Source organism: Notothenia rossii (assembly GCF_949606895.1).
Source record: "Notothenia rossii genome assembly, chromosome: 1".
Lineage (NCBI taxonomy): Eukaryota > Metazoa > Chordata > Actinopteri > Perciformes > Nototheniidae > Notothenia > Notothenia rossii.
The window spans coordinates 4,057,108-4,077,745 of record NC_136912.1 but is presented as its reverse complement, the minus strand read 5'-3'; the positions used below and the strand labels follow the sequence as shown (position 1 = coordinate 4,077,745).

Here is a 20,638-nt window from a genome sequence, read left to right as displayed (position 1 = left end):
GAGCTCCTCCATGCGGCTGCGCAGACGACTCAGCGCTCTGCGGGCGCCACTGAACCCCTCGGGGGGGAGAGAGAGGGAGAGAGAGGAGAGAGGGACGCACAGCAGGGGGGCCGCCTGGGGTTAAACAGACACAGAGAGAGAGAGAGAGACAGAAAGAGAGAGAGAGAGAGGGAGGGGAGAGAGAGACAGACAGAGAGAGAGAGAGAGAGAGTGGGAGAGAGACAGACAGACAGAGAGTGGGAGAGAGAGAGAGAAACAGACAGACAGAGAGTGAGAGAGACAGACAGACAGACAGACAGACAGACAGACAGACAGACAGACAGACAGAGAGTGGGAGAGAGAGAGACAGAGTGAGAGACAGACAGACATAGAGAGAGAGAGACAGACAGACAGACAGACAGTCAGACAGTGGGAGAGAGAGACACAGAGAGAGAGACAGACAGACAGACAGACAGAGAGTGGGAGAGAGAGACAGACAGACAGACAGACAGACAGACAGACAGACAGACAGACAGACAGACAGACAGACAGACAGACAGACAGACAGACAGAGAGTGGGAGAGAGAGAGACAGAGTGAGAGACAGACAGACATAGAGAGAGAGAGACAGACAGACAGACAGACAGTCAGACAGTGGGAGAGAGAGACAGAGAGAGAGACACAGAGAGAGAGACAGACAGACAGACAGACAGAGAGTGGGAGAGAGAGACAGACAGACAGACAGAGAGTGGGAGAGAGAGACAGACAGACAGTCAGAGAGTGGGAGAGAGAGACAGAGAGAGAGACAGAGTGGAAAATCCTCTTTTAGTCCGCATGTTATTCAATTTGCAAACAGTCTTTTTCCACCACTGACTCATCCATCACTTCCTGCTCCACCCAGGCTGTTTCTTAATGCCTCCAGGATGCATTAGAGGTAATGGGCTAATGTGCAGAGGTGGGGGAAGTATCACAGTAAGACCCCCAGTGAGATGTTACAATGTGTTATTACTAGCTGCTTCTTACCTTCGTCAGACTGAACACTAAATGCTGCTTCTTCTTGTTTGACCATGGCTATATGCTAAAGAGATATATATATATGCTTTCTGTTATCTTACTCTTCTTATGTCCCATTGCTGTACCAGTTCAAATGTTCCTGCTGTGGGACGATAACAACCATTTATGATTCAGATCTGACACAAAAATCTCCACTAATGGCGCATCTCCACTACAGCGCGGAGCGCGGTTTAAACAGCGCCGTGCACGGCCCGTTTTTTGGTTGCGTTCCCACTTGGCGTAGTTCCGGCTCGCTGGTACTATTTTACAGTTTTTCTGGCCCCATAAAATCAAGGTTCTTTCCGGGCCAACAACCAGGCTGAGTCGGGCTGAGTATTCTAAACTAGAGAGAGAATCGCTGGCAAGGGGGCTACAACTACAACAAGATGAACATATTTGACCGTGATTTAATTGTAAGACACGTTTCAAAATGATGCCGAAGAAACAACATACTGATACCGGTTAGTAAAAACCATGAATTAATGCTTTGACAAGTCTGCAGACAGACGGCAGGCGAAAAACCTTTTTAAATGAATGCGGTCAAGCCAGCCTCCACTCGGGAAAACCTAGTCAAGCCAGCCCTCACGTGATATTGCGGTGCGCGATAATGAGTGACTAGATGGGATGTCCTGCTATCACCCTGAAGTGAAATGAGTCTTTGATACTGGACAGTTTTTGTTTTATTCTCATCTAAACACAGAGGGATGATTTTTTTTTTACTCTACCGTAATGCATAGGATATTCGCGCACCGCAATATCACGTGAGGGCTGGCTTGATTAGGTTTTTCCGAGTGGAGGCTGGCTTGACCACAGTATAAAATGCGTGTTGTCTAAATGGAGATTGGCTAAGCTAACGCAGTATATGCTCCGTCCACACTCACAAAAAGGGCCTACAGACATAAATAAACCAGTGACTGTATTCTCCATGACACAGACAGTCTGTGGTTTGTACTTGTTTAACTTTTGTCTAGTTTCTGAACAGATATGAGGAGCTGTGAGCTCTGAGGGCTAACAGCTAACGGCTGTTTTGTTTTTCTGGGGTTCTCATTGAAGATGACGTCACGGCTCCGCCTACACTGCGTTACTATAGTTACTGCCCCAGCTACTAAACTGTAATGAAAACGCAGCATAAAGTGAGCCTGGCTTACCAAGGCCTAACTATACCGTACTAAGCCGAGCGAGGCCCTGCAGTGGAAATGCGCCATAACAGGGATGCAAAACATCCATAACTTTCCGTGAAGTATCGGACAATTGGATCAATTATTTAATTTAAAAACAGTCTAAGAGATCCCTTTTAGGTTTGTACCTAGCAGACCCTTCAGATGTTCTGCAGCTGGACTCCTTCTCCACGATGACTTAACACAAAGTGCATGGAGAGCCCACGTTTAGCCTCTGATCTTAGAACAGCCTGCCTGAAGATCCATGCGGAAGTCTGTTGACATTTCTTTATTCAGACCAACTTCAAAACATGTGTTTTAAGTCTGGTCGTTGCTTTAGGTTTCGTTGGAAGTATACTTTAACCCTGTTCAAATGTAGCTTTTATTTTCAATTGGAAGGACAGGCATATAATGCAAGCATCAGTAATGTTCAAATTCTTATGTTAGAGAGCCGAGTAATGTCTCCCCCCACCCCCCCTCTAAAGTGCTGCTTGTGTTTCTGAGAGCTTCAGTGTGATAACGTCTGTACAGGATCGATAAATCCATTTACACAAGCTGCCTGTAATCTCATTTATCCCTTTCCTCTCCTTACTCAGCTCTTTCCTTCAGACCAGAGTCTCTGACGTCTGTGGAAAGTTTCCTTCGTGGCCTCAAAGACTTGATGTGACACAAACACACTTATTTTGACACCAGCATGCTTAGAGACATCAGATGCCACTAACCTCACAAAACAAGGACCTTAAACCTTTAGTTGATCTCATTGATAAAAGATTAGTTTGAACTTTAAAGCTAACACTGACACAATATGTTAGTTTCTTTATCTCTAAATTAGCACTTACTGTACGACCACCTCTCGTGATTCTGTAAACTAAAGCAGGGGTTCCCAAACTTTTCAGCCCGCGACCCCCAAAATAACAGTGCCAGAGACTGGCGAGGGGGGGGCGGGGTGCTAGTGAATTAATTTATTTGTAAATTTTGAGAAACAGAGCCTCGTTGCGGGGAAATTATAAAGATGGCTAGTCCGCCCCTGAAAATGTCTATGCAAACGTTATTATTAATAATAATTAAAAAAGAAAAATTATTAAAAAAAAAAAAATCAATTTTTTTTTTTTTTTTCCATTTTTATTTTGTAATCATCTCGCTACCCCCACTCGGGACAACAACAACAACAACAACAACAACAACAACAACAACAACAACAACGTGATTTCCAATTATTTTGAAAGGGTCTTTGAGCATGTTTTCTCTCACTGATTGTGCTGTTATGTTAATGTTTGTTGTTTGTTGTTTATGTGTTGATATGTGTGTGTTGGTGTGACACATGGAGCTGCTGTGATGCAAGGAGCCTTTCAGAATTGATCTGAGCATTAAAGTGTAATCGTGTCGTCCCGTATTTATAATCTGTCTCCTCTCACCTGCAGGAAGTGTGTGTTGTCGTCGCTCTGCAGCAGCTCACAGATCTCCTTCTCTCTCCTCCTCAGATCCTCCAGATCTTTCTCCAGCTGCTCCACGTCTCGCTCCGCCCGCCCCACCACCGCCCGCTCCTTCGTCTCCAGCCGCGCTCTGACCTGCGGCACACGAGGACACGAGCAGATTCTTCTTCATGTCTCTTCTACATCAACATGTGTCCCCTCTCCTTCATGTCTCTTCTACATCAACATGTGTCCCCTCTCCTTCATGTCTCTTCTACATCAACATGTGTCCCCTCTTCTCCATGTCTCTCCTACATCAACATGTGTCCCCTCTTCCTCCTGTCTCTTCTACATCAACATGTGTCCCCTCTTCTTCATGTCTCTTCTACATCAACATGTGTCCCCTCTTCTCCATGTCTCTCCTACATCAACATGTGTCCCCTCTTCTCCATGTCTCTTCTACATCAACATGTGTCCCCTCTTCTCCATGTCTCTCCTACATCAACATGTGTCCCCTCTTCCTCCTGTCTCTTCTACATCAACATGTGTCCCCTCTTCTCCATGTCTCTCCTACATCAACATGTGTCCCCTCTCCTTCATGTCTCTTCTACATCAACATGTGTCCCCTCTTCTCCATGTCTCTCCTACATCAACATGTGTCCCCTCTTCCTCCTGTCTCTTCTACATCAACATGTGTCCCCTCTTCTCCATGTCTCTCCTACATCAACATGTGTCCCCTCTTCTCCATGTCTCTTCTACATCAACATGTGTCCCCTCTTCTCCATGTCTCTCCTACATCAACATGTGTCCCCTCTTCCTCCTGTCTCTTCTACATCAACATGTGTCCCCTCTTCTTCATGTCTCTTCTACATCAACATGTGTCCCCTCTTCCTCCTGTCTCTTCTACATCAACATGTGTCCCCTCTTCTCCATGTCTCTCCTACATCAACATGTGTCCCCTCTTCTCCATGTCTCTCCTACATCAACATGTGTCCCCTCTCCTTCATGTCTCTCCTACATCAACATGTGTCCCCTCTTCCTCCTGTCTCTTCTACATCAACATGTGTCCCCTCTTCTTCATGTCTCTTCTACATCAAGATGTGTCCCCTCTTCTTCATGTCTCTTCTACATCAACATGTGTCCCCTCTTCCTCCTGTCTCTTCTACATCAACATGTGTCCCCTCTTCTTCATGTCTCTTCTACATCAACATGTGTCCCCTCTTCTTCATGTCTCTTCTACATCAACATGTTTCCCCTCTTCTTCATGTCTCTTCTACATCAAGATGTGTCCCCTCTCCTTCATGTCTCTCCTACATCAACATGTGTCCCCTCTTCCTCCTGTCTCTTCTACATCAACATGTGTCCCCTCTTCTTCATGTCTCTTCTACATCAAGATGTGTCCCCTCTTCTTCATGTCTCTTCTACATCAACATGTGTCCCCTCTTCTTCATCTCTCTTCTACATCAACATGTGTCCCCTCTTCTTCATGTCTCTTCTACATCAACATGTGTCCCCTCTTCTTCATGTCTCTTCTACATCAACACGTGTCCCCTCTTCTCCATGTCTCTTCTACATCAACACGTGTCCCCTCTTCTTCATGTCTCTTTTACATCAACATTGTCGCCTCTTCTTCATGTCTCTTCTACATCAACATGTGTCCCCTCTTCTCCATGTCTCTTCTACATCAACATGTGTCCCTTCTTCTCCATGTCTCTTCTACATCAACACGTGTCCCCTCTTCTCCATGTGTCTCCTTTGTAAGACTTGCAGACATATTTATTAAAGTACTTTAAGCTTTAGGGGATGACGCGCTCCTGACCTCTGCTTTGGTTTTCTCCAGACGGAGGGCCATGTCTGCAAACACGGATTCACTGTCCTCCAGAACAGCCGACGCTGACACCTGAGACACACAGAGAGTAACACTGAAGGAGTTAAGATCACACAGATGGGATTTCACATGATGCTTGATACTGTCAAAAGTAATGCTCCACTCTTACATTATAACAGAATCGTTTTCTATATGTCTTGATGTGTTAAATAAAAACAATGTGTGAACGGATCAAATGAACTGATTGGCCATGTCCCTTAACCCTCCTGTTGACTTCGGGTCAAATCTGACCGAGTTACTACTTTCATCAATCATAACGTTTTTGTTTTACATTCGATTGGCTTAAGGCTTCATGTTATCCTTCACAGTAGATATTTGAACATTTACAATTGCTGATCACCACTTTCATTGCATTTTGGATGATTTAGTCAACTTTGTTCCAGTTCAAACATGACCGCCATAAAGAAAAGGAACTAGTAACCATCCGACTCACACACACACACACACACACACACACACACACACACACACACACACACACACACACACACACACACACACACACACACACACACACACACACACACACACACACACACACACACACACACACACACACACACACACACACACACACACACACACACACACACACACACACACACTAACCTTAACCAAGTCTTCACCCTGAAATTAATGATTCCCTTATGGGGACCTCCAATTTGTCCCCATAAGAGAAGCCAGTCCCCACACGTGACTGTGTAAACATATTTAGGTCCCCACAAGTATAGTATAGCTAGGCCACACACACACACACACACACACACACACACACACACACACACACACACACACACACACACACACACACACACACACACACACACACACACACACACACACACACACACACACACACACACACACACACACACACACACACACACACACACACACACACACACACACACACACACACACACACACACACTCTGTTCTTTGTATATGTACTGCAGTTGTTCATGTGTACCAGTAGTCTGATACAATATGTACAGTTTGAAAGGGTGTTAAATTAAATTTGGTGACGATTAATGTTTTTTTGTGTTCATGTAAAAGCAGTTAAAACAGGACCGGTCAAATTTGGCCGCGAACACCAAAGTAAGGGGGGGGAAACGAAGACAATAGGAGGGTTAAGCCCTTACTAGGACAATGTGAATGCAGACAAATAAACATATAAAGCATCAAATGGTGCACATTTCATGGAGCTGTGATCAGGAATGAACCTCTGCCCTTTAAGTGATATGAAATATAACTAACATGCAGTAGAAAGAAGATATCAGCCTGTTTGAGAGCTAATGCAGTATGAAAAGCTCAGGGGAGGAAGAGGAGGAGGAGGAGGAGGAAGAGGAGGAGGAGGAGGAGGAGACGGTTTCCTGGAAGACTGAAGGAGCGGCTGCTACGTAATTTAGCTAATGGAAACTGGAGAGATAGAGAGTGTGTGAGCTGGATGCTCGGGGAGTGTGTGTGTGTGTGTGTGTGTGTGTGTGTGTGTGTGTGTGTGTGTGTGTGTGTGTGTGTGTGTGTGTGTGTGCAATGTAAATAACAAGTCTATTTATACAGCCCCGTATCTCACGTGCTCCACAGAGCACAGATACTACACGACTGTAGGTGTAGCATACATGTTGAAGTGAGAGAGAGGGCTTTTAACATTCTTATAAACTGCCTCTCAGTTCAAACTAGGCTGAGTGATTGCACTGACGTCACGGACATATTCATATAAGTATGCTATGAAGTTAAGAGAAGTAGTAAAACCGTAGAATATACATAAAAAAACAAAAGAAATTGGATAGAATATTCTTATAAACATATGAAGTTCACAAATATAGGAAGTCAAAGAAATTGTCTAATTAAAGTTAAATTAAGAAAGTGCACTGCACCAGGGAGAGTGATCCTCCTCTGTTGCTCTCCCCAAGGCTTGTAACATGGTGTGTGTGTGTGTGTGTGTGTGTGTGTGTGTGTGTGTGTGTGTGTGTGTGTGTGTGTGTCTCACCTTGAGGGAATCCAGGCTTTGTTGAAACTCCTCCAACTCCCTCTCTCCGGTTCGTGTCCTCACCTGAACCGTCCTCTGAGCCTCTTGCAGCTGAAGACACACACACACACACACACACACACACACACACACACACACACACACACACACACACACACACACACACACACACACACACACACACACACACACACACACACACACACACACACACACACACACACACACACACACACACACACACACACACACACACACACACACACACACACACACACACACACACACACACACAATAATTATTATAATTATAAGTACAAAGTAGCTCAAATTCAAATACTCAAGTAAAGTACAAGTACCTCCAAATTGTTCCTAAGTACTGTACTCGAGTAAATGTACTTAGTTACAGTACTAGAGTATATCTCATTAGTTACTGTACCTGTCTCCTGTGTCTCTGCGCCTCCACGTTATGCACCTCCTCCTGGTCCTCACACAGCAGGCAGTCTCCTCTCCACCCCCCCTCGTCCTCCCCCTCCTCCCCCCCTACAGCCCTCAGTCCGAGGCGGTGTTGAGCACAGAGCCTCTCGGACAGACTCTCCACGGCGGACACCAGTTTGTGGCGGCGCAGCGTCACCACGTCGCGGTGCGGGAGGCCGTGCAGCTCGCAGAACGAGGCCAGGCACACGAGGCACGACTTCTCCGCCCGCAGACGGCTCTCCGAAGGACAGAAGTCACACGGCACGTCCCCGAAGCCCCCCATGAAGAGCTCCGGAGACGAGAGCATCTCACTCAGCTTCAGTTTGTCCACCATCTGCGGGTAGAAGAGAGACAAGGTACATCAACATGTGTCCCCTCTTCTCCATGTCTCTTCTACATCAACATGTGTCCCCTCTTCTCCATGTCTCTTCTACATCAACATGTGTCCCCTCTTTTCCATGTCTCTTCTACATCAACATGTGTCCCCTCTTCTTCATGTCTCTTCTACATCAACATGTGTCCCCTCTTCTTCATGTCTCTTCTACATCAACATGTGTCCCTTCTTCTTCATGTCTCTTCTACATCAACATGTGTGCCCTCTTCTACATCAACATGTGTCCCCTCTTCTTCATGTCTCTTCTACATCACCATGTGTCCCCTCTTCTTCATGTCTCTTCTACATCACCATGTGTCCCCTCTTCTTCATGTCTCTTCTACATCAACATGTGTCCCCTCTTCTTCATGTCTCTTCTACATCAACATGTGTCCCCTCTTTTCCATGTCTCTTCTACATCAACATGTGTCCCCTCTTCTTCATGTCTCTTCTACATCAACATGTGTCCCCTCTTCTTCATGTCTCTTCTACATCAACATGTGTCCCTTCTTCTTCATGTCTCTTCTACATCAACACGTGTCCCCTCTTCTCCATGTCTCTTCTACATCAACATGTGTCCCCTCTTCTCCATGTCTCTTCTACATCAACATGTGTCCCCTCTTTTCCATGTCTCTTCTACATCAACATGTGTCCCCTCTTCTTCATGTCTCTTCTACATCAACATGTGTCCCCTCTTCTTCATGTCTCTTCTACATCAACATGTGTCCCTTCTTCTTCATGTCTCTTCTACATCAACATGTGTCCCCTCTTCTACATCAACATGTGTCCCCTCTTCTTCATGTCTCTTCTACATCACCATGTGTCCCCTCTTCTTCATGTCTCTTCTACATCACCATGTGTCCCCTCTTCTTCATGTCTCTTCTACATCAACATGTGTCCCCTCTTCTTCATGTCTCTTCTACATCAACATGTGTCCCCTCTTTTCCATGTCTCTTCTACATCAACATGTGTCCCCTCTTCTTCATGTCTCTTCTACATCAACATGTGTCCCCTCTTCTTCATGTCTCTTCTACATCAACATGTGTCCCTTCTTCTTCATGTCTCTTCTACATCAACACGTGTCCCCTCTTCTCCATGTCTCTTCTACATCAACATGTGTCCCCTCTTCTTCATGTCTCCTCTACATCAACATGTGTCCCCTCTTCTCCATGTCTCTTCTACATCAACATGTGTGGGTGGAGGACAGTCCTCTGCTGTCAGACTGAGAGACTGATAACTACAGCTCAGGTGAGGTAAAGGACTCTGAGTGTTTGGATAGTTAACTTAGTCTAAGTTCTCTGTGGGTCTCAAACGGTTTGGTCACCATTTATGTAAACACATATTTCCATTTGAAGGGGGAGTGATTAGTGAAATATGCATGAATAATTGTTTTTTTTAAACTAGGTGAAAAAAGGTAAGATACACTTTTAAAACTTGTTGAGAGCTAATACTAGTCTTTGCTTCTGCCTCAAAGAGGAGAAGGAGGGAGACAGGAGAGGAGGGAGAGGGGGGAGACAGGAGAGGCTGATTCAGGAGCACAGACACACTCACTACTATAAATGAACCAAAAACCAATAAATAAACAAGTTTCAGTGTTTTTTTTATATTGGAAATGGGATGTTATTGGTTATGGCCATGTTCTTGTGATGTATGATTATTTAAATACATACAGTTATGTTTCCTATGGGTGTTTCCATGGATCTAGTCTCTTTATTTCCCCCTCAAAATGCACCAGATTGATGCATTCGACTCCAAAAAAATATCTTACCGACATGCCCCCGGACCCCACTAGAGGATTTGAGGTCCGCCCCCACTTAAAATATGTTCACATGGATAGGTTCCTAAATAGATTTTCATTTTTTTTTAAATAGTAACCCATCTCCATATGTTATTGGGTAGTAGATGTAATGTATAGGGCTATCACTATGGGCAGCAACATTGTAAATATTGACAAATAAATCCAGCAAAATGGCACAAAGACAAACTGGTAGTGGCCTGGCTGGGTGTATAATTCCCGGCCTGAGTTATTGTCCCAATCCGGCCCTGATTAAAGGCATTATAAAGGTGCATTGAAGAAACTGACATGTTGTCTTTGATTCAGAATCAGAAAACCTTTATTAGTCCCACAGAGGGGACATTTACATTTGTTACAGCAGAAAAGAGCCAAAGACAGCTTAATGTTACCTAAGAAGCATGCATAAAAAAGTATGAAAGATACAAAAATTATAATAAAAATTTACAAAATACACATCCTGTAACAGTTCTGAGGATTTAGCAGCCAGGCATATATTGCACATAATGCACATATAGTTGGTTTTGACAGCTAAAAGTTTCAGAAGGACGACTCTCAATCTAATGAAAGATATCGTCTCAATAAATGGGAGAAATTACCTCCGCGAGCACGGTGTTCCTGCGAAGCACGGGGCGCGGGCTGAAGGTCTCGCGGCACTGTGGGCAGCTGAAGTGTCCCTCCGCCTGGTCCCAGTAGTTGTTGATGCAGGTCTTGCAGTAGGTGTGTCCGCAGGGCGTGGAAACCGGCTCCTTCAGGGTGTCCAGACACACCGGGCACCGGAACTGGCTCTCCGTTACCGATATGTTCGCCTGGGCCATGATTACCGGGGGGGAGGGAGCTCCGTGGACCCGGGAAAAGAGTGCTGAACCTCCGCCTGTTGAATCGGTGTTGTTCCTGGAGCAGCTGTTCCTTGTTTTTGTGAAGGGGCGGGGTCACGGAGTAGGAAGTAATGCATCCGCAATGAGAGTGTGGGAGATCTGCCCTGCATTCCGTCTGACAGGCAAGTGGAGGAACAGGTCAACCCAGATTTGGAAATAAACACTCCTACTGTTTTACATGGGAAGTGAGGGGAATTGTAGGTTTGAAAATCACTTTTGCATTAAGCCTACTTTAAAATCAAATACGGATAATATTGCTTCGTATACTAAAACCTACGGAAGACTGGATTATGGCCAGACAAGTGGAGGATAAGCATGCCCACAAGTGAAAAGAAACACTCATTACTCGCAGTGGAAGTGTATGTTTGAAAATCACTTTTGAATTACTTTAAAATCAGATATTGAGAATATTGCTGCTTATACTAAAACCTACGGAAGAGGATCAGGGCCATATGTACATTTCTTTTTAGATCTGAGTCAGTGTTTTGAAATGTAAGTAAAAAGGGAACAACATTATCAATGCAAAATCATCTTAAAGGTCCCATGACATGCTTTTCCGGTTATTAACCGTCCCCTTGTGTGTTATGTAGCTTTTTCTGCATGTAAATGGTCTGCAGAGTCACAAACCCCCTCGAACCAGCTTTTCATCAACCCCCCCCCCCCCCCCCAGAGCCGAGCGGAGCAAGACAAAGAAACTTAAGAAAAGAAGCAGCATTTCAAGGCGCGCTATGCATGGGGCCAATGTGAGTTTGGAACATTGAACAATGTAAATCTATTTTATTAGACCTCAACAATGGAATTATGATCAGTAAATGGCCATGTCATGGGACCTTTAAGAAATTCATATACGTTTTTCTCAAGTTTATAGCCTTGGATATCATAAAAAAATGTGCTGTGATTTAAAAAATGTGATATATTTTAAGAGTAATCCTTGAAACCATATATTAAACCAACGTACATATGATCTAATTACATATTTTTTAACATGTAATCAGATTTAATTAGCCTAAAGTTACTAATTTGTTGTAACCCTTAATGAAGACGTACAGTTTCAGCAACAGGAATAAGGGACTGTTGTGGTGACCACCTATTTTATACACTGGGTTCATAATTCAAACTGGGAACTACAGTTGCGGCTATTGTTCCCTCACGGACATGTTATGTGTTACCTATATATGGTGTGTGCTCTCTTGGCTCTTTCTCTTGTCGACCCGGGCTGCGACCCGACAACATGTCCTATTCTGCTCTCTATTAAAGTATCCTTTCACATCTCCGTTGCACCGCCTCCGACTCCATGTCCTCGGCACTACACTGTACACATTCTAAGATGCATGTCTTCAACAATTTAAACACAAGCTGTATTATGTTATATAAAGAAAACATGTTTAAGAAAGCTGTTTATAGAAAGTGGAGAGCCTCGGTGTGATATGTCACAAGTTGAATGCAGTCTGATTAAATCCAAGAGTCTACACCGCCCTCTGCTGACCATTTAGAAGAACAGAAGAGATGACACCTAAAACGGAAATGCTGTGATCCCGTATTCAGTGACTGGACTCCTAATGGAAGTGTTCACCCAATGAAAGCATAATATTGAGAGGGAAGTGTCTTACAGCCTAACATTGCTTAAAAAATTACAACATACATCATTATTAGGAGGATTCTCCATAAATGTAAAGACAACAACCGGGCAAAAAAGGTCAAATGAAAGCCATGTTGCATTCTGGGAAGTCGTACGATCACGCTTTTGAAGCAGGACACCCGGACAGGGGTTTTAAAATCAGGATATCTTGGCCTCTGTGGCGTGAATAAAAAAAAGTCTCCCGACGAGGAAATGCTTAATTGTGAAAGGGCTTTTTGACCACTTTCTAAATAAATGCTATATTTTTTAATCTATATGAACTTTTCATAATTGTAATCGTTATTTATGAATGTTGTGTGGGTATTTCATCTTTTGTCTGTGATGATTAAATAACAAGCAACACTTGAGATGCCTACAGGAGGATATTGAGGTTAAGTATTTTTCAAAAGGGCACATCAAATCAAAAATCAACTGAAGACCTATCTGTTTACATTGGCTTTTGTTTTGTGTGTGATGTGATCCTTTCAGGACTCCACGTGGTCTGTGTTTTTGTTGTTGTTGTTAACCTTAAATGTCTGCCTCGTGTTGTCATTGCATTCATGTTTCTGTGGTCTTAATTTTTACTTTTGTTCTCTCTTGTGAAGCACTTAGTCAATTCTATTTCTGTGAAAGGTGCTATACTAAATAAACGTATTATCATCAACATGTCGGGCATCGAACCACTGACCCTCTGATTGGCTGACACACATTTAAATCTCCCCCTGAGCCACATCACCCCTCCTGTCGCTCTGTGCCGGCTCTTTGAATTGAATTTCAGCCGGAGACTGAAGGTTAAGAGAGGGCTTTCAGCTACTTAAGCTTTGCTCTGACTTAGACATATCACTCTCTCACACACACACACACACACACACACACACACACACACACACACACACACACACACACACACACACACACACACACACACACACACACACACACACACACACACACACACACACACACACACAGACAGACAGACAGACAGACAGACAGACAGACAGACAGACAGACAGACAGACAGACAGACAGACAGACAGACAGACAGACAGACAGACACACGGACAGACAGACAGACAGACAGACAGACAGACAGACAGACAGACAGACACACAGACACACAGACACACAGACACACAGACACACACACACACGGCTGTGGAGTCAAGGGGTTTCCACTCTGAGGTTTGGTTTCTCAGTGGGACTTAGGATTAAGGCTCCAAGTCAAGTCAAGTCTTGTCTAGTTTGAATGTCGTCAAATCAATGCTTATACAGCCGTTCAGACTTCGAGAGATTTCCATCCTGTTTACCTTTCCTATTTATACAATTTCTTTGCCATATCAGACAGTTTTAGGCCTTTTTTAACAGATGCAATTAAACATTGTGATATCTCAACATTACCTGGAGGGGAATATGTAAGAGTACATAATGTCAAAATGATTTGGTACGTAACGTATTGAAAAGATGCCATCAAAAATGTTAAGGGACAAAGAAACTCAGAACGTCTGTCTCTAAGGGCCGATCCTGATTAGACAAATTCACCTTTACACTTTACCTAAACGTAATATTTCCAGGAAATGAAAATGCATCTGACCAAACAATCTCCTGCTAAATGTGTGAAATGGATTCTCTAAAAAGTGTCCAGTTCATCTGAGAGAATGTCTTTGAAACACAGTAAAGCCTCCTGCAGTCGTTGATCTTATGACTTCCTCACTTGGCATTATTTCTCCAAAGCCAGTTCTTGAGTGCAGTCCAAGTCTGTGTCTGACTCTGAGCTCAGTGCAGCGGACAGACAAAGCCCTGAAAGGGGGTCCGGTCCCTCGACTCCCCCGGCCCTTTGTTCAAAGTGGGGCTGTGATGTACTCAATGTTTTTAGAAAAGAGCCCTTTTCAGCTAGGCCGTAAGGCGATCCTGGGCCTTTCCTGCCAGGGTGTGCCCCGGGCGTCTCTGGTTTACCTGCGGGACCATGATGGGAGGGGTAGAAGTGGAGAGGAATCAGAACACCTTTATTAGTCCCACACAGAGATGGCAAAAGTACACACATCCTTTACTCAAGTAGAAGTACAGATACTCGTGTTTTAAAATACTCTGGTGAAAGTAGAAGTACTGACTAAACTTCTTTACTCAAGTCAAAGTAAAGAGGCTTTGAAATGTACTTAAGTAAAAAGTACCCATAACTAGCAGCTGTTTTAAAGAGTACCTGACCTCCCTTTATATTAATAGAACAATAATGTCATTGTTAGCTAATGAATGTTTCCATGGTGACCAACGGCAACATGACAACGTTTCCATTGGTCCCTCTTCTTTAGAGAAGACCAGGAAATGATGGATACACGGATCATGTTCAAATCAATAGGCACGCAATGACTCTAAATAATAATGATCACGCCACCAAACACACATTCAGACTAAAGGAACCAGCCTGTTTGGAAAATGAGAGAAGTAGAAAGTACAGGTATTTGTGTTCAACATGTAAGAAGTAGAAAGTACAGGTATTTGTGTTCAACATGTAAGAAGTAGAAAGTACAGGTATTTGTGTTCAACATGTAAGAAGTAGAAAGTACAGGTATTTGTGTTCAACATGTAAGAAGTAGAAAGTACAGGTATTTGTGTTCAACATGTAAGAAGTAGAAAGTACAGGTATTTGTGTTCAACATGTAAGAAGTAGAAAGTACAGGTATTTGAGTTCAACATGTAAGAAGTAGAAAGTACAGGTATTTGGGTTCAACATGTAAGAAGTCAAAATAAGTAGTGGACTAAAGTACTGATACCAGAAAAATGTACTTAAGTAGAGAAACTAAGTATTTGTACTCCACTACTTCCCACCTCTGGGTAGAAGTGGAGAGGGTGGGGAAGAGGAAAGCAGCTGGTCAGTACAGGAGAGAGAGAGAGCCCTAGAGAAAGGAGGGGAGGGATGGAGGGATGGATGTAAGGCGAGAACGCTGAGAAAGGACAAATAAACAAAGGTGGCGATGAGGGTCTGAGGTGAATTAATTGTATCGAGGTCTTTCTCCCTTTGGTGACGGTCTCCAGAGACAGAGAACCGCAGACAATGGAAACAGTATTGAACTTCTACACAGCTTAGAGAGACCCACAGATCTCTTAGAGGCAATCAGTGCAATTCACAAGTCCTCCCTACATGTGTAGATTAGTGCAGGAAGCCAGAATGCAGTCCAAAAAGATAGATTTGGAATTATCAGCAGAGGTGGGAAGTATTGGAGTACAAATACTTTGTTACTGTACTTAAGTACATGTTCCTGGTATCAGTACTTTACCCCACTACTTATTTTTCTGACGACTTTTTACTTTCTACTTCTTACATGTTGAACTCAAATACCTGTACTTTCTACTTCTTACATGTTGAACTCAAATACCTGTACTTTCTACTTCTTACATGTTGAACTCAAATACCTGTACTTTCTACTTCTTACATTTTGAACACAAATACTTGTACTTTCTACTTCTTACATTTTGAACACAAATACTTGAACTTTCTACTTCTTACATTTTGAACACAAATACTTGTACTTTCTACTTCTTACATGTTGAACTCAAATACCTGTACTTTCTACTTCTTACATTTTGAACACAAATACTTAAACTTTCTACTTCTTACATTTTGAACACAAATACTTGAACTTTCTACTTCTTACATGTTGAACACAAATACCTGTACTTTCTACTTCTTACATTTTGAACACAAATACTTGTACTTTCTACTTCTTACATTTTGAACACAAATACTTGAACTTTCTACTTCTTACATTTTGAACACAAATACTTGTACTTTCTACTTCTTACATGTTGAACTCAAATACCTGTACTTTCTACTTCTTACATTTTGAACACAAATACTTGAACTTTCTACTTCTTACATGTTGAACTCAAATACCTGTACTTTCTACTTCTTACATGTTGAACACAAATACCTGTACTTTCTACTTCTTACATTTTGAACACAAATACTTGTACTTTCTACTTCTTACATTTTGAACACAAATACTTGAACTTTCTACTTCTTACATTTTGAACACAAATACTTGTACTTTCTACTTCTTACATGTTGAACTCAAATACCTGTACTTTCTACTTCTTACATTTTGAACACAAATACTTGAACTTTCTACTTCTTACATTTTGAACACAAATACTTGAACTTTCTACTTCTTACATGTTGAACACAAATACCTGTACTTTCTACTTCTTACATTTTGAACACAAATACTTGAACTTTCTACTTCTTACATGTTGAACACAAATACCTGAACTTTCTACTTCTTACATTTTGAACACAAATACTTGTACTTTCTACTTCTTACATTTTGAACACAAATACTTGTACTTTCTACTTCTTACATTTTGAACACAAATACCTGTACTTTCTACTTCTTACATGTTGAACACAAATACCTGAACTTTCTACTTCTTACATTTTGAACACAAATACTTGTACTTTCTACTTCTTACATGTTGAACACAAATACCTGAACTTTCTACTTCTTACATTTTGAACACAAATACTTGTACTTTCTACTTCTTACATTTTGAACACAAATACTTGTACTTTCTACTTCTTACATGTTGAACCAAATACCTGTACTTTCTACTTCTTACATGTTGAACACAAATACCTGTACTTTCTACTTCTTACATGTTGAACTCAAATACCTGTACTTTCTACTTCTTACATGTTGAACACTAATACCTGTACTTTCTACTTCTTACATGTTGAACTCAAATACCTGTACTTTCTACTTCTTACATGTTGAACACAAATACCTGTACTTTCTACTTCTCACATGTTGAACACAAATACCTGTACTTTCTACTTCTTACATGTTGAACTCAAATACCTGTACTTTCTACTTCTTACATGTTGAACACAAATACCTGTACTTTCTACTTCTCACATGTTGAACTCAAATACCTGTACTTTCTACTTCTTACATGTTGAACACAAATACCTGTACTTTCTACTTCTTACATGTTGAACTCAAATACCTGTACTTTCTACTTCTCACATTTTCCAAACAGGCTGGTTCCTTTAGTCTGAATGTGTGTTTGGTGGCGTGATCATTATTATTTAGAGTCATTGCGTGCCTATTGATTTGAACACGATCCGTGTATCCATCATTTCCTGGTCTTCTCTAAAGAAGAGGGACCAATGAAAACGTTGTCATGTTGCCGTTGGTCACCATGGAAACATTCATTAGCTAACAATGACATTATTGTTCTATTAATATAAAGGGAGGTCAGGTACTCTTTAAAACAGCTGCTAGTTATGGGTACTTTTTACTGAAGTACATTTCAAAGCCTCTTTACTTTGACTTGAGTAAAGAAGCTTAGTCAGTACTTCTACTTTTACCAGAGTATTTTTAAACACGAGTATCTGTATTTCTACTTGAGTAAAGAATGTGTGTACTTTTGCCATCTCTGATTATCAGCCAAATAAAAATGTACTTCGATAAAACCCCATGTTTGCGATTTAAAAGTTCACATAGTTTCACAGTGTTTTTGGATCCATCTGTTCCTCTCAGAGAGCTGTGACAGTAGCTGTGAGATCAGAAGAGGAAGGAAGAGGCGGAACTTTCTGTGGTTTGCTGTTTCTGTCTGTCTGAGTGAAACACATGACACCAGGCTCAATAAAGGGTGATAATCGTCTGGTGCATGGCTTATTATTGATTCTGACTTGACTTGGGACTCGTTTTTGGACTTTACTTGGGACTTGGCTTTCACCTTTATTTCAGACTTGACGTGGGACTTGACTTACAAGTGATTACATTACATGGAAAGTCTAAGGGTTCATGATAGCATTTTAATAGTTTGTAAGTTGCGAGTCAGAAAAACACATTCTTCTACAAATCAACTATTTATTTTTTAATTTAAAATTAAATTTTGATTTAATACTCTCAAACAAAAGCCAATATTCAAACCGGAAGTAGAAAAGTATGATCACTGCTATGGTTTATTTTGAAATCCAAACAAGGAAGTCCCACTATTGAGATTCTGTGAGACTCGACACTGTGACAATGTGGGCAGAGCTGAAACTGTGACATGTCAAACAGATGCGAGTGACTTCAGACAATTAGAGGAAACAACTCGTGTCATGTAGCCTCTTTAGAACCGGCTCTTTTTGTTTAGAAGGAATGATTACATATATTTGTAAATAATTATGATTCAGTAAATTAGCAGTTGATTAATGAGGAAGACTATTGATAAAAGTTATTAAGAAGGAAGACGGCGAGGTGATGGAGGAACCGCTACAAAACCAAACCAAAAATGAGGATTTTATATGAGAGGACAACGGCAATGTTTTCATGATTTACGGAATATAAAATCATATTTCTACCATGCAGAAGAAGAGATGGATACGTCGGAAGTTGCCTATCTGTATTTGCACCTTCTTCATCATCCTCTATGTGGATTTCCAATTACGCAGCAGCAGCCTCCCCAAACTCAGCGTGGCTCACCCTCTGGTTCCCGGTCCCCTCCAGCGGTCCATCCAGGAGGCTCCTTCCCCGGCCAGGGACGCACAGATCCCGGGTGGAAACAGCAGCGACAGCAGGGCCGAGGACGGAGGACACTCAGACTCTGAAGAGGCACATGTCACTCTACCGGAATTAAAGCTGGAGGACATCTTCATCGCGGTGAAAACCACCTGGAGGTTCCACGAGACGCGGCTCGCGCTCTTGTTGGAGACGTGGATCTCCAGAACCAAAGCGCATGTGAGTGTGTGTGTGTGTGTGTGTGTGTGTGTGTGTGTGTGTGTGTGTGTGTGTGTGTGTGTGTGTGTGTGTTTCAAGTTTCAAGTTTAAAGGCTTTTATTGTCATGTGTGCACAGTGTAATTATGACAATGAAATGCTTGGGTCACAGGCTCAACAAATAACACAACAAAACAGATACAATCGTTCAGGTAAAGACAATAAAATAAAATATAGAGTATAGAGTAATTGGAATATTGATGTATATGAGTTGCAAACAGATGAATGTATGGTTGTTATTTCAAAAGTCCAAGTGTTTAACAATCTTATGGCCTGTCGGATGAAACTGTCTCTTAGTCTGGTGGTTTTAGACCTGATGCTTTGTGCGTGTGCGTGTGCGTGTGCGTGTGCGTGTGTGTGTGTGTGTGTGTGCTGCTCTGAAAAAGGCTGCTGCTGTCAGCCAAAGCCACCTGTCCATATGTCCTGATCGAAGCAACATTGATCCGTGTATATTGAAATATGTCTAGATTTACGAGAAGAGACTGTTTGTTGAGCTATACATTTCAATAGATGAAATATAATACACTATATTTGAGCCATAATTTCCTGTTATGATGAAATTAATCTCACTTCCTTCCTGTTTTGAAGTTGCAGTTGCAAGATGGATGTTAACAGAGAAGTTCACTTCCGGAGTGGTTTGGTCGGTCAATGTCAAGAACTAGTCGACTAATCGACGATTGAAACAATGATTAAAATACCTTGCAATTCAGTTTTTACCAATTTTAAATCGTATTGGACTGAATTCTTATTTTTTTTACTTTAATTTCTTTTTTGGACTGTCAAAACAAAACTCTTTAACAACATCTCTTTGGGCTTCAAAACGAATCAAACGATAATGAAAATAAGTTTTGGTGTTACATGCCACTTAAAAGAGTGTCAAAACCATACGTTACATGTTAGACGCTTGATCCGAACATCTACGGACAACCCACTACGCCACACGCCTGACACAAGCAATTATTTTAATTCAAAAATCCAGAAAGCAATATTTCAATAGGTGTTCTTACTTCACCTGCAATATCAAGGGATGTAGATAATATTTAATGTTCAAAAATAAAATCGTCATCACTTTTTAACGGTTAAGTTTGGCTTAAAGACTCCATTCAAGGTCATTTTGATGATAACAATTGACAAAAGTGAGATCATGATGCTCAGTAAGGAAGTCTTTGAGATATCTGTTGCTTTGCCATCACTCTAGTTTAAAATATTTGTTTACAGATCATCGCAACATTTTGAAATAGGAGATGTGGTGAATTTCAG

The 20,638-nt window shown here is 42.0% G+C and overlaps 2 protein-coding genes and 1 long non-coding RNA gene across 3 annotated transcripts in view; 1 reads left to right on the top strand and 2 right to left on the bottom strand.

Moving 5' to 3' along the window:
* On the bottom strand, positions 1–11,288 carry LOC307045194 (E3 ubiquitin-protein ligase TRIM47-like; the record flags this gene model as incomplete). The annotated part of the gene is made up of 6 exons (XM_079690730.1): positions 10,720–11,288; positions 7,918–8,289; positions 7,479–7,568; positions 5,420–5,500; positions 3,604–3,756; positions 1–114 (listed from the first exon to the last, which is right to left on the bottom strand). Coding segments are annotated over exons 1-6 (1,029 nt in total), but the record flags the coding sequence as incomplete, so codon positions are not given.
* A 2,559-nt stretch (positions 11,289–13,847) lies between these two features.
* Positions 13,848–19,220, bottom strand: LOC307038248. The gene is made up of 2 exons (XR_013807933.1): positions 19,087–19,220; positions 13,848–14,572 (listed from the first exon to the last, which is right to left on the bottom strand). It is a non-coding gene; the product is annotated as an uncharacterized lncRNA (long non-coding RNA).
* mfng (MFNG O-fucosylpeptide 3-beta-N-acetylglucosaminyltransferase) overlaps positions 18,571–20,638 on the top strand; it is a 45,306-nt gene continuing 43,238 nt past the window's right edge. Inside the window, exon 1 of the mRNA XM_079679605.1 lies at positions 18,571–19,341. Within this exon, the coding sequence (XP_079535731.1) occupies positions 18,967–19,341 (375 nt within the window). The 5' untranslated portion in view covers positions 18,571–18,966. The remainder of the gene's footprint in view (positions 19,342–20,638) is intronic.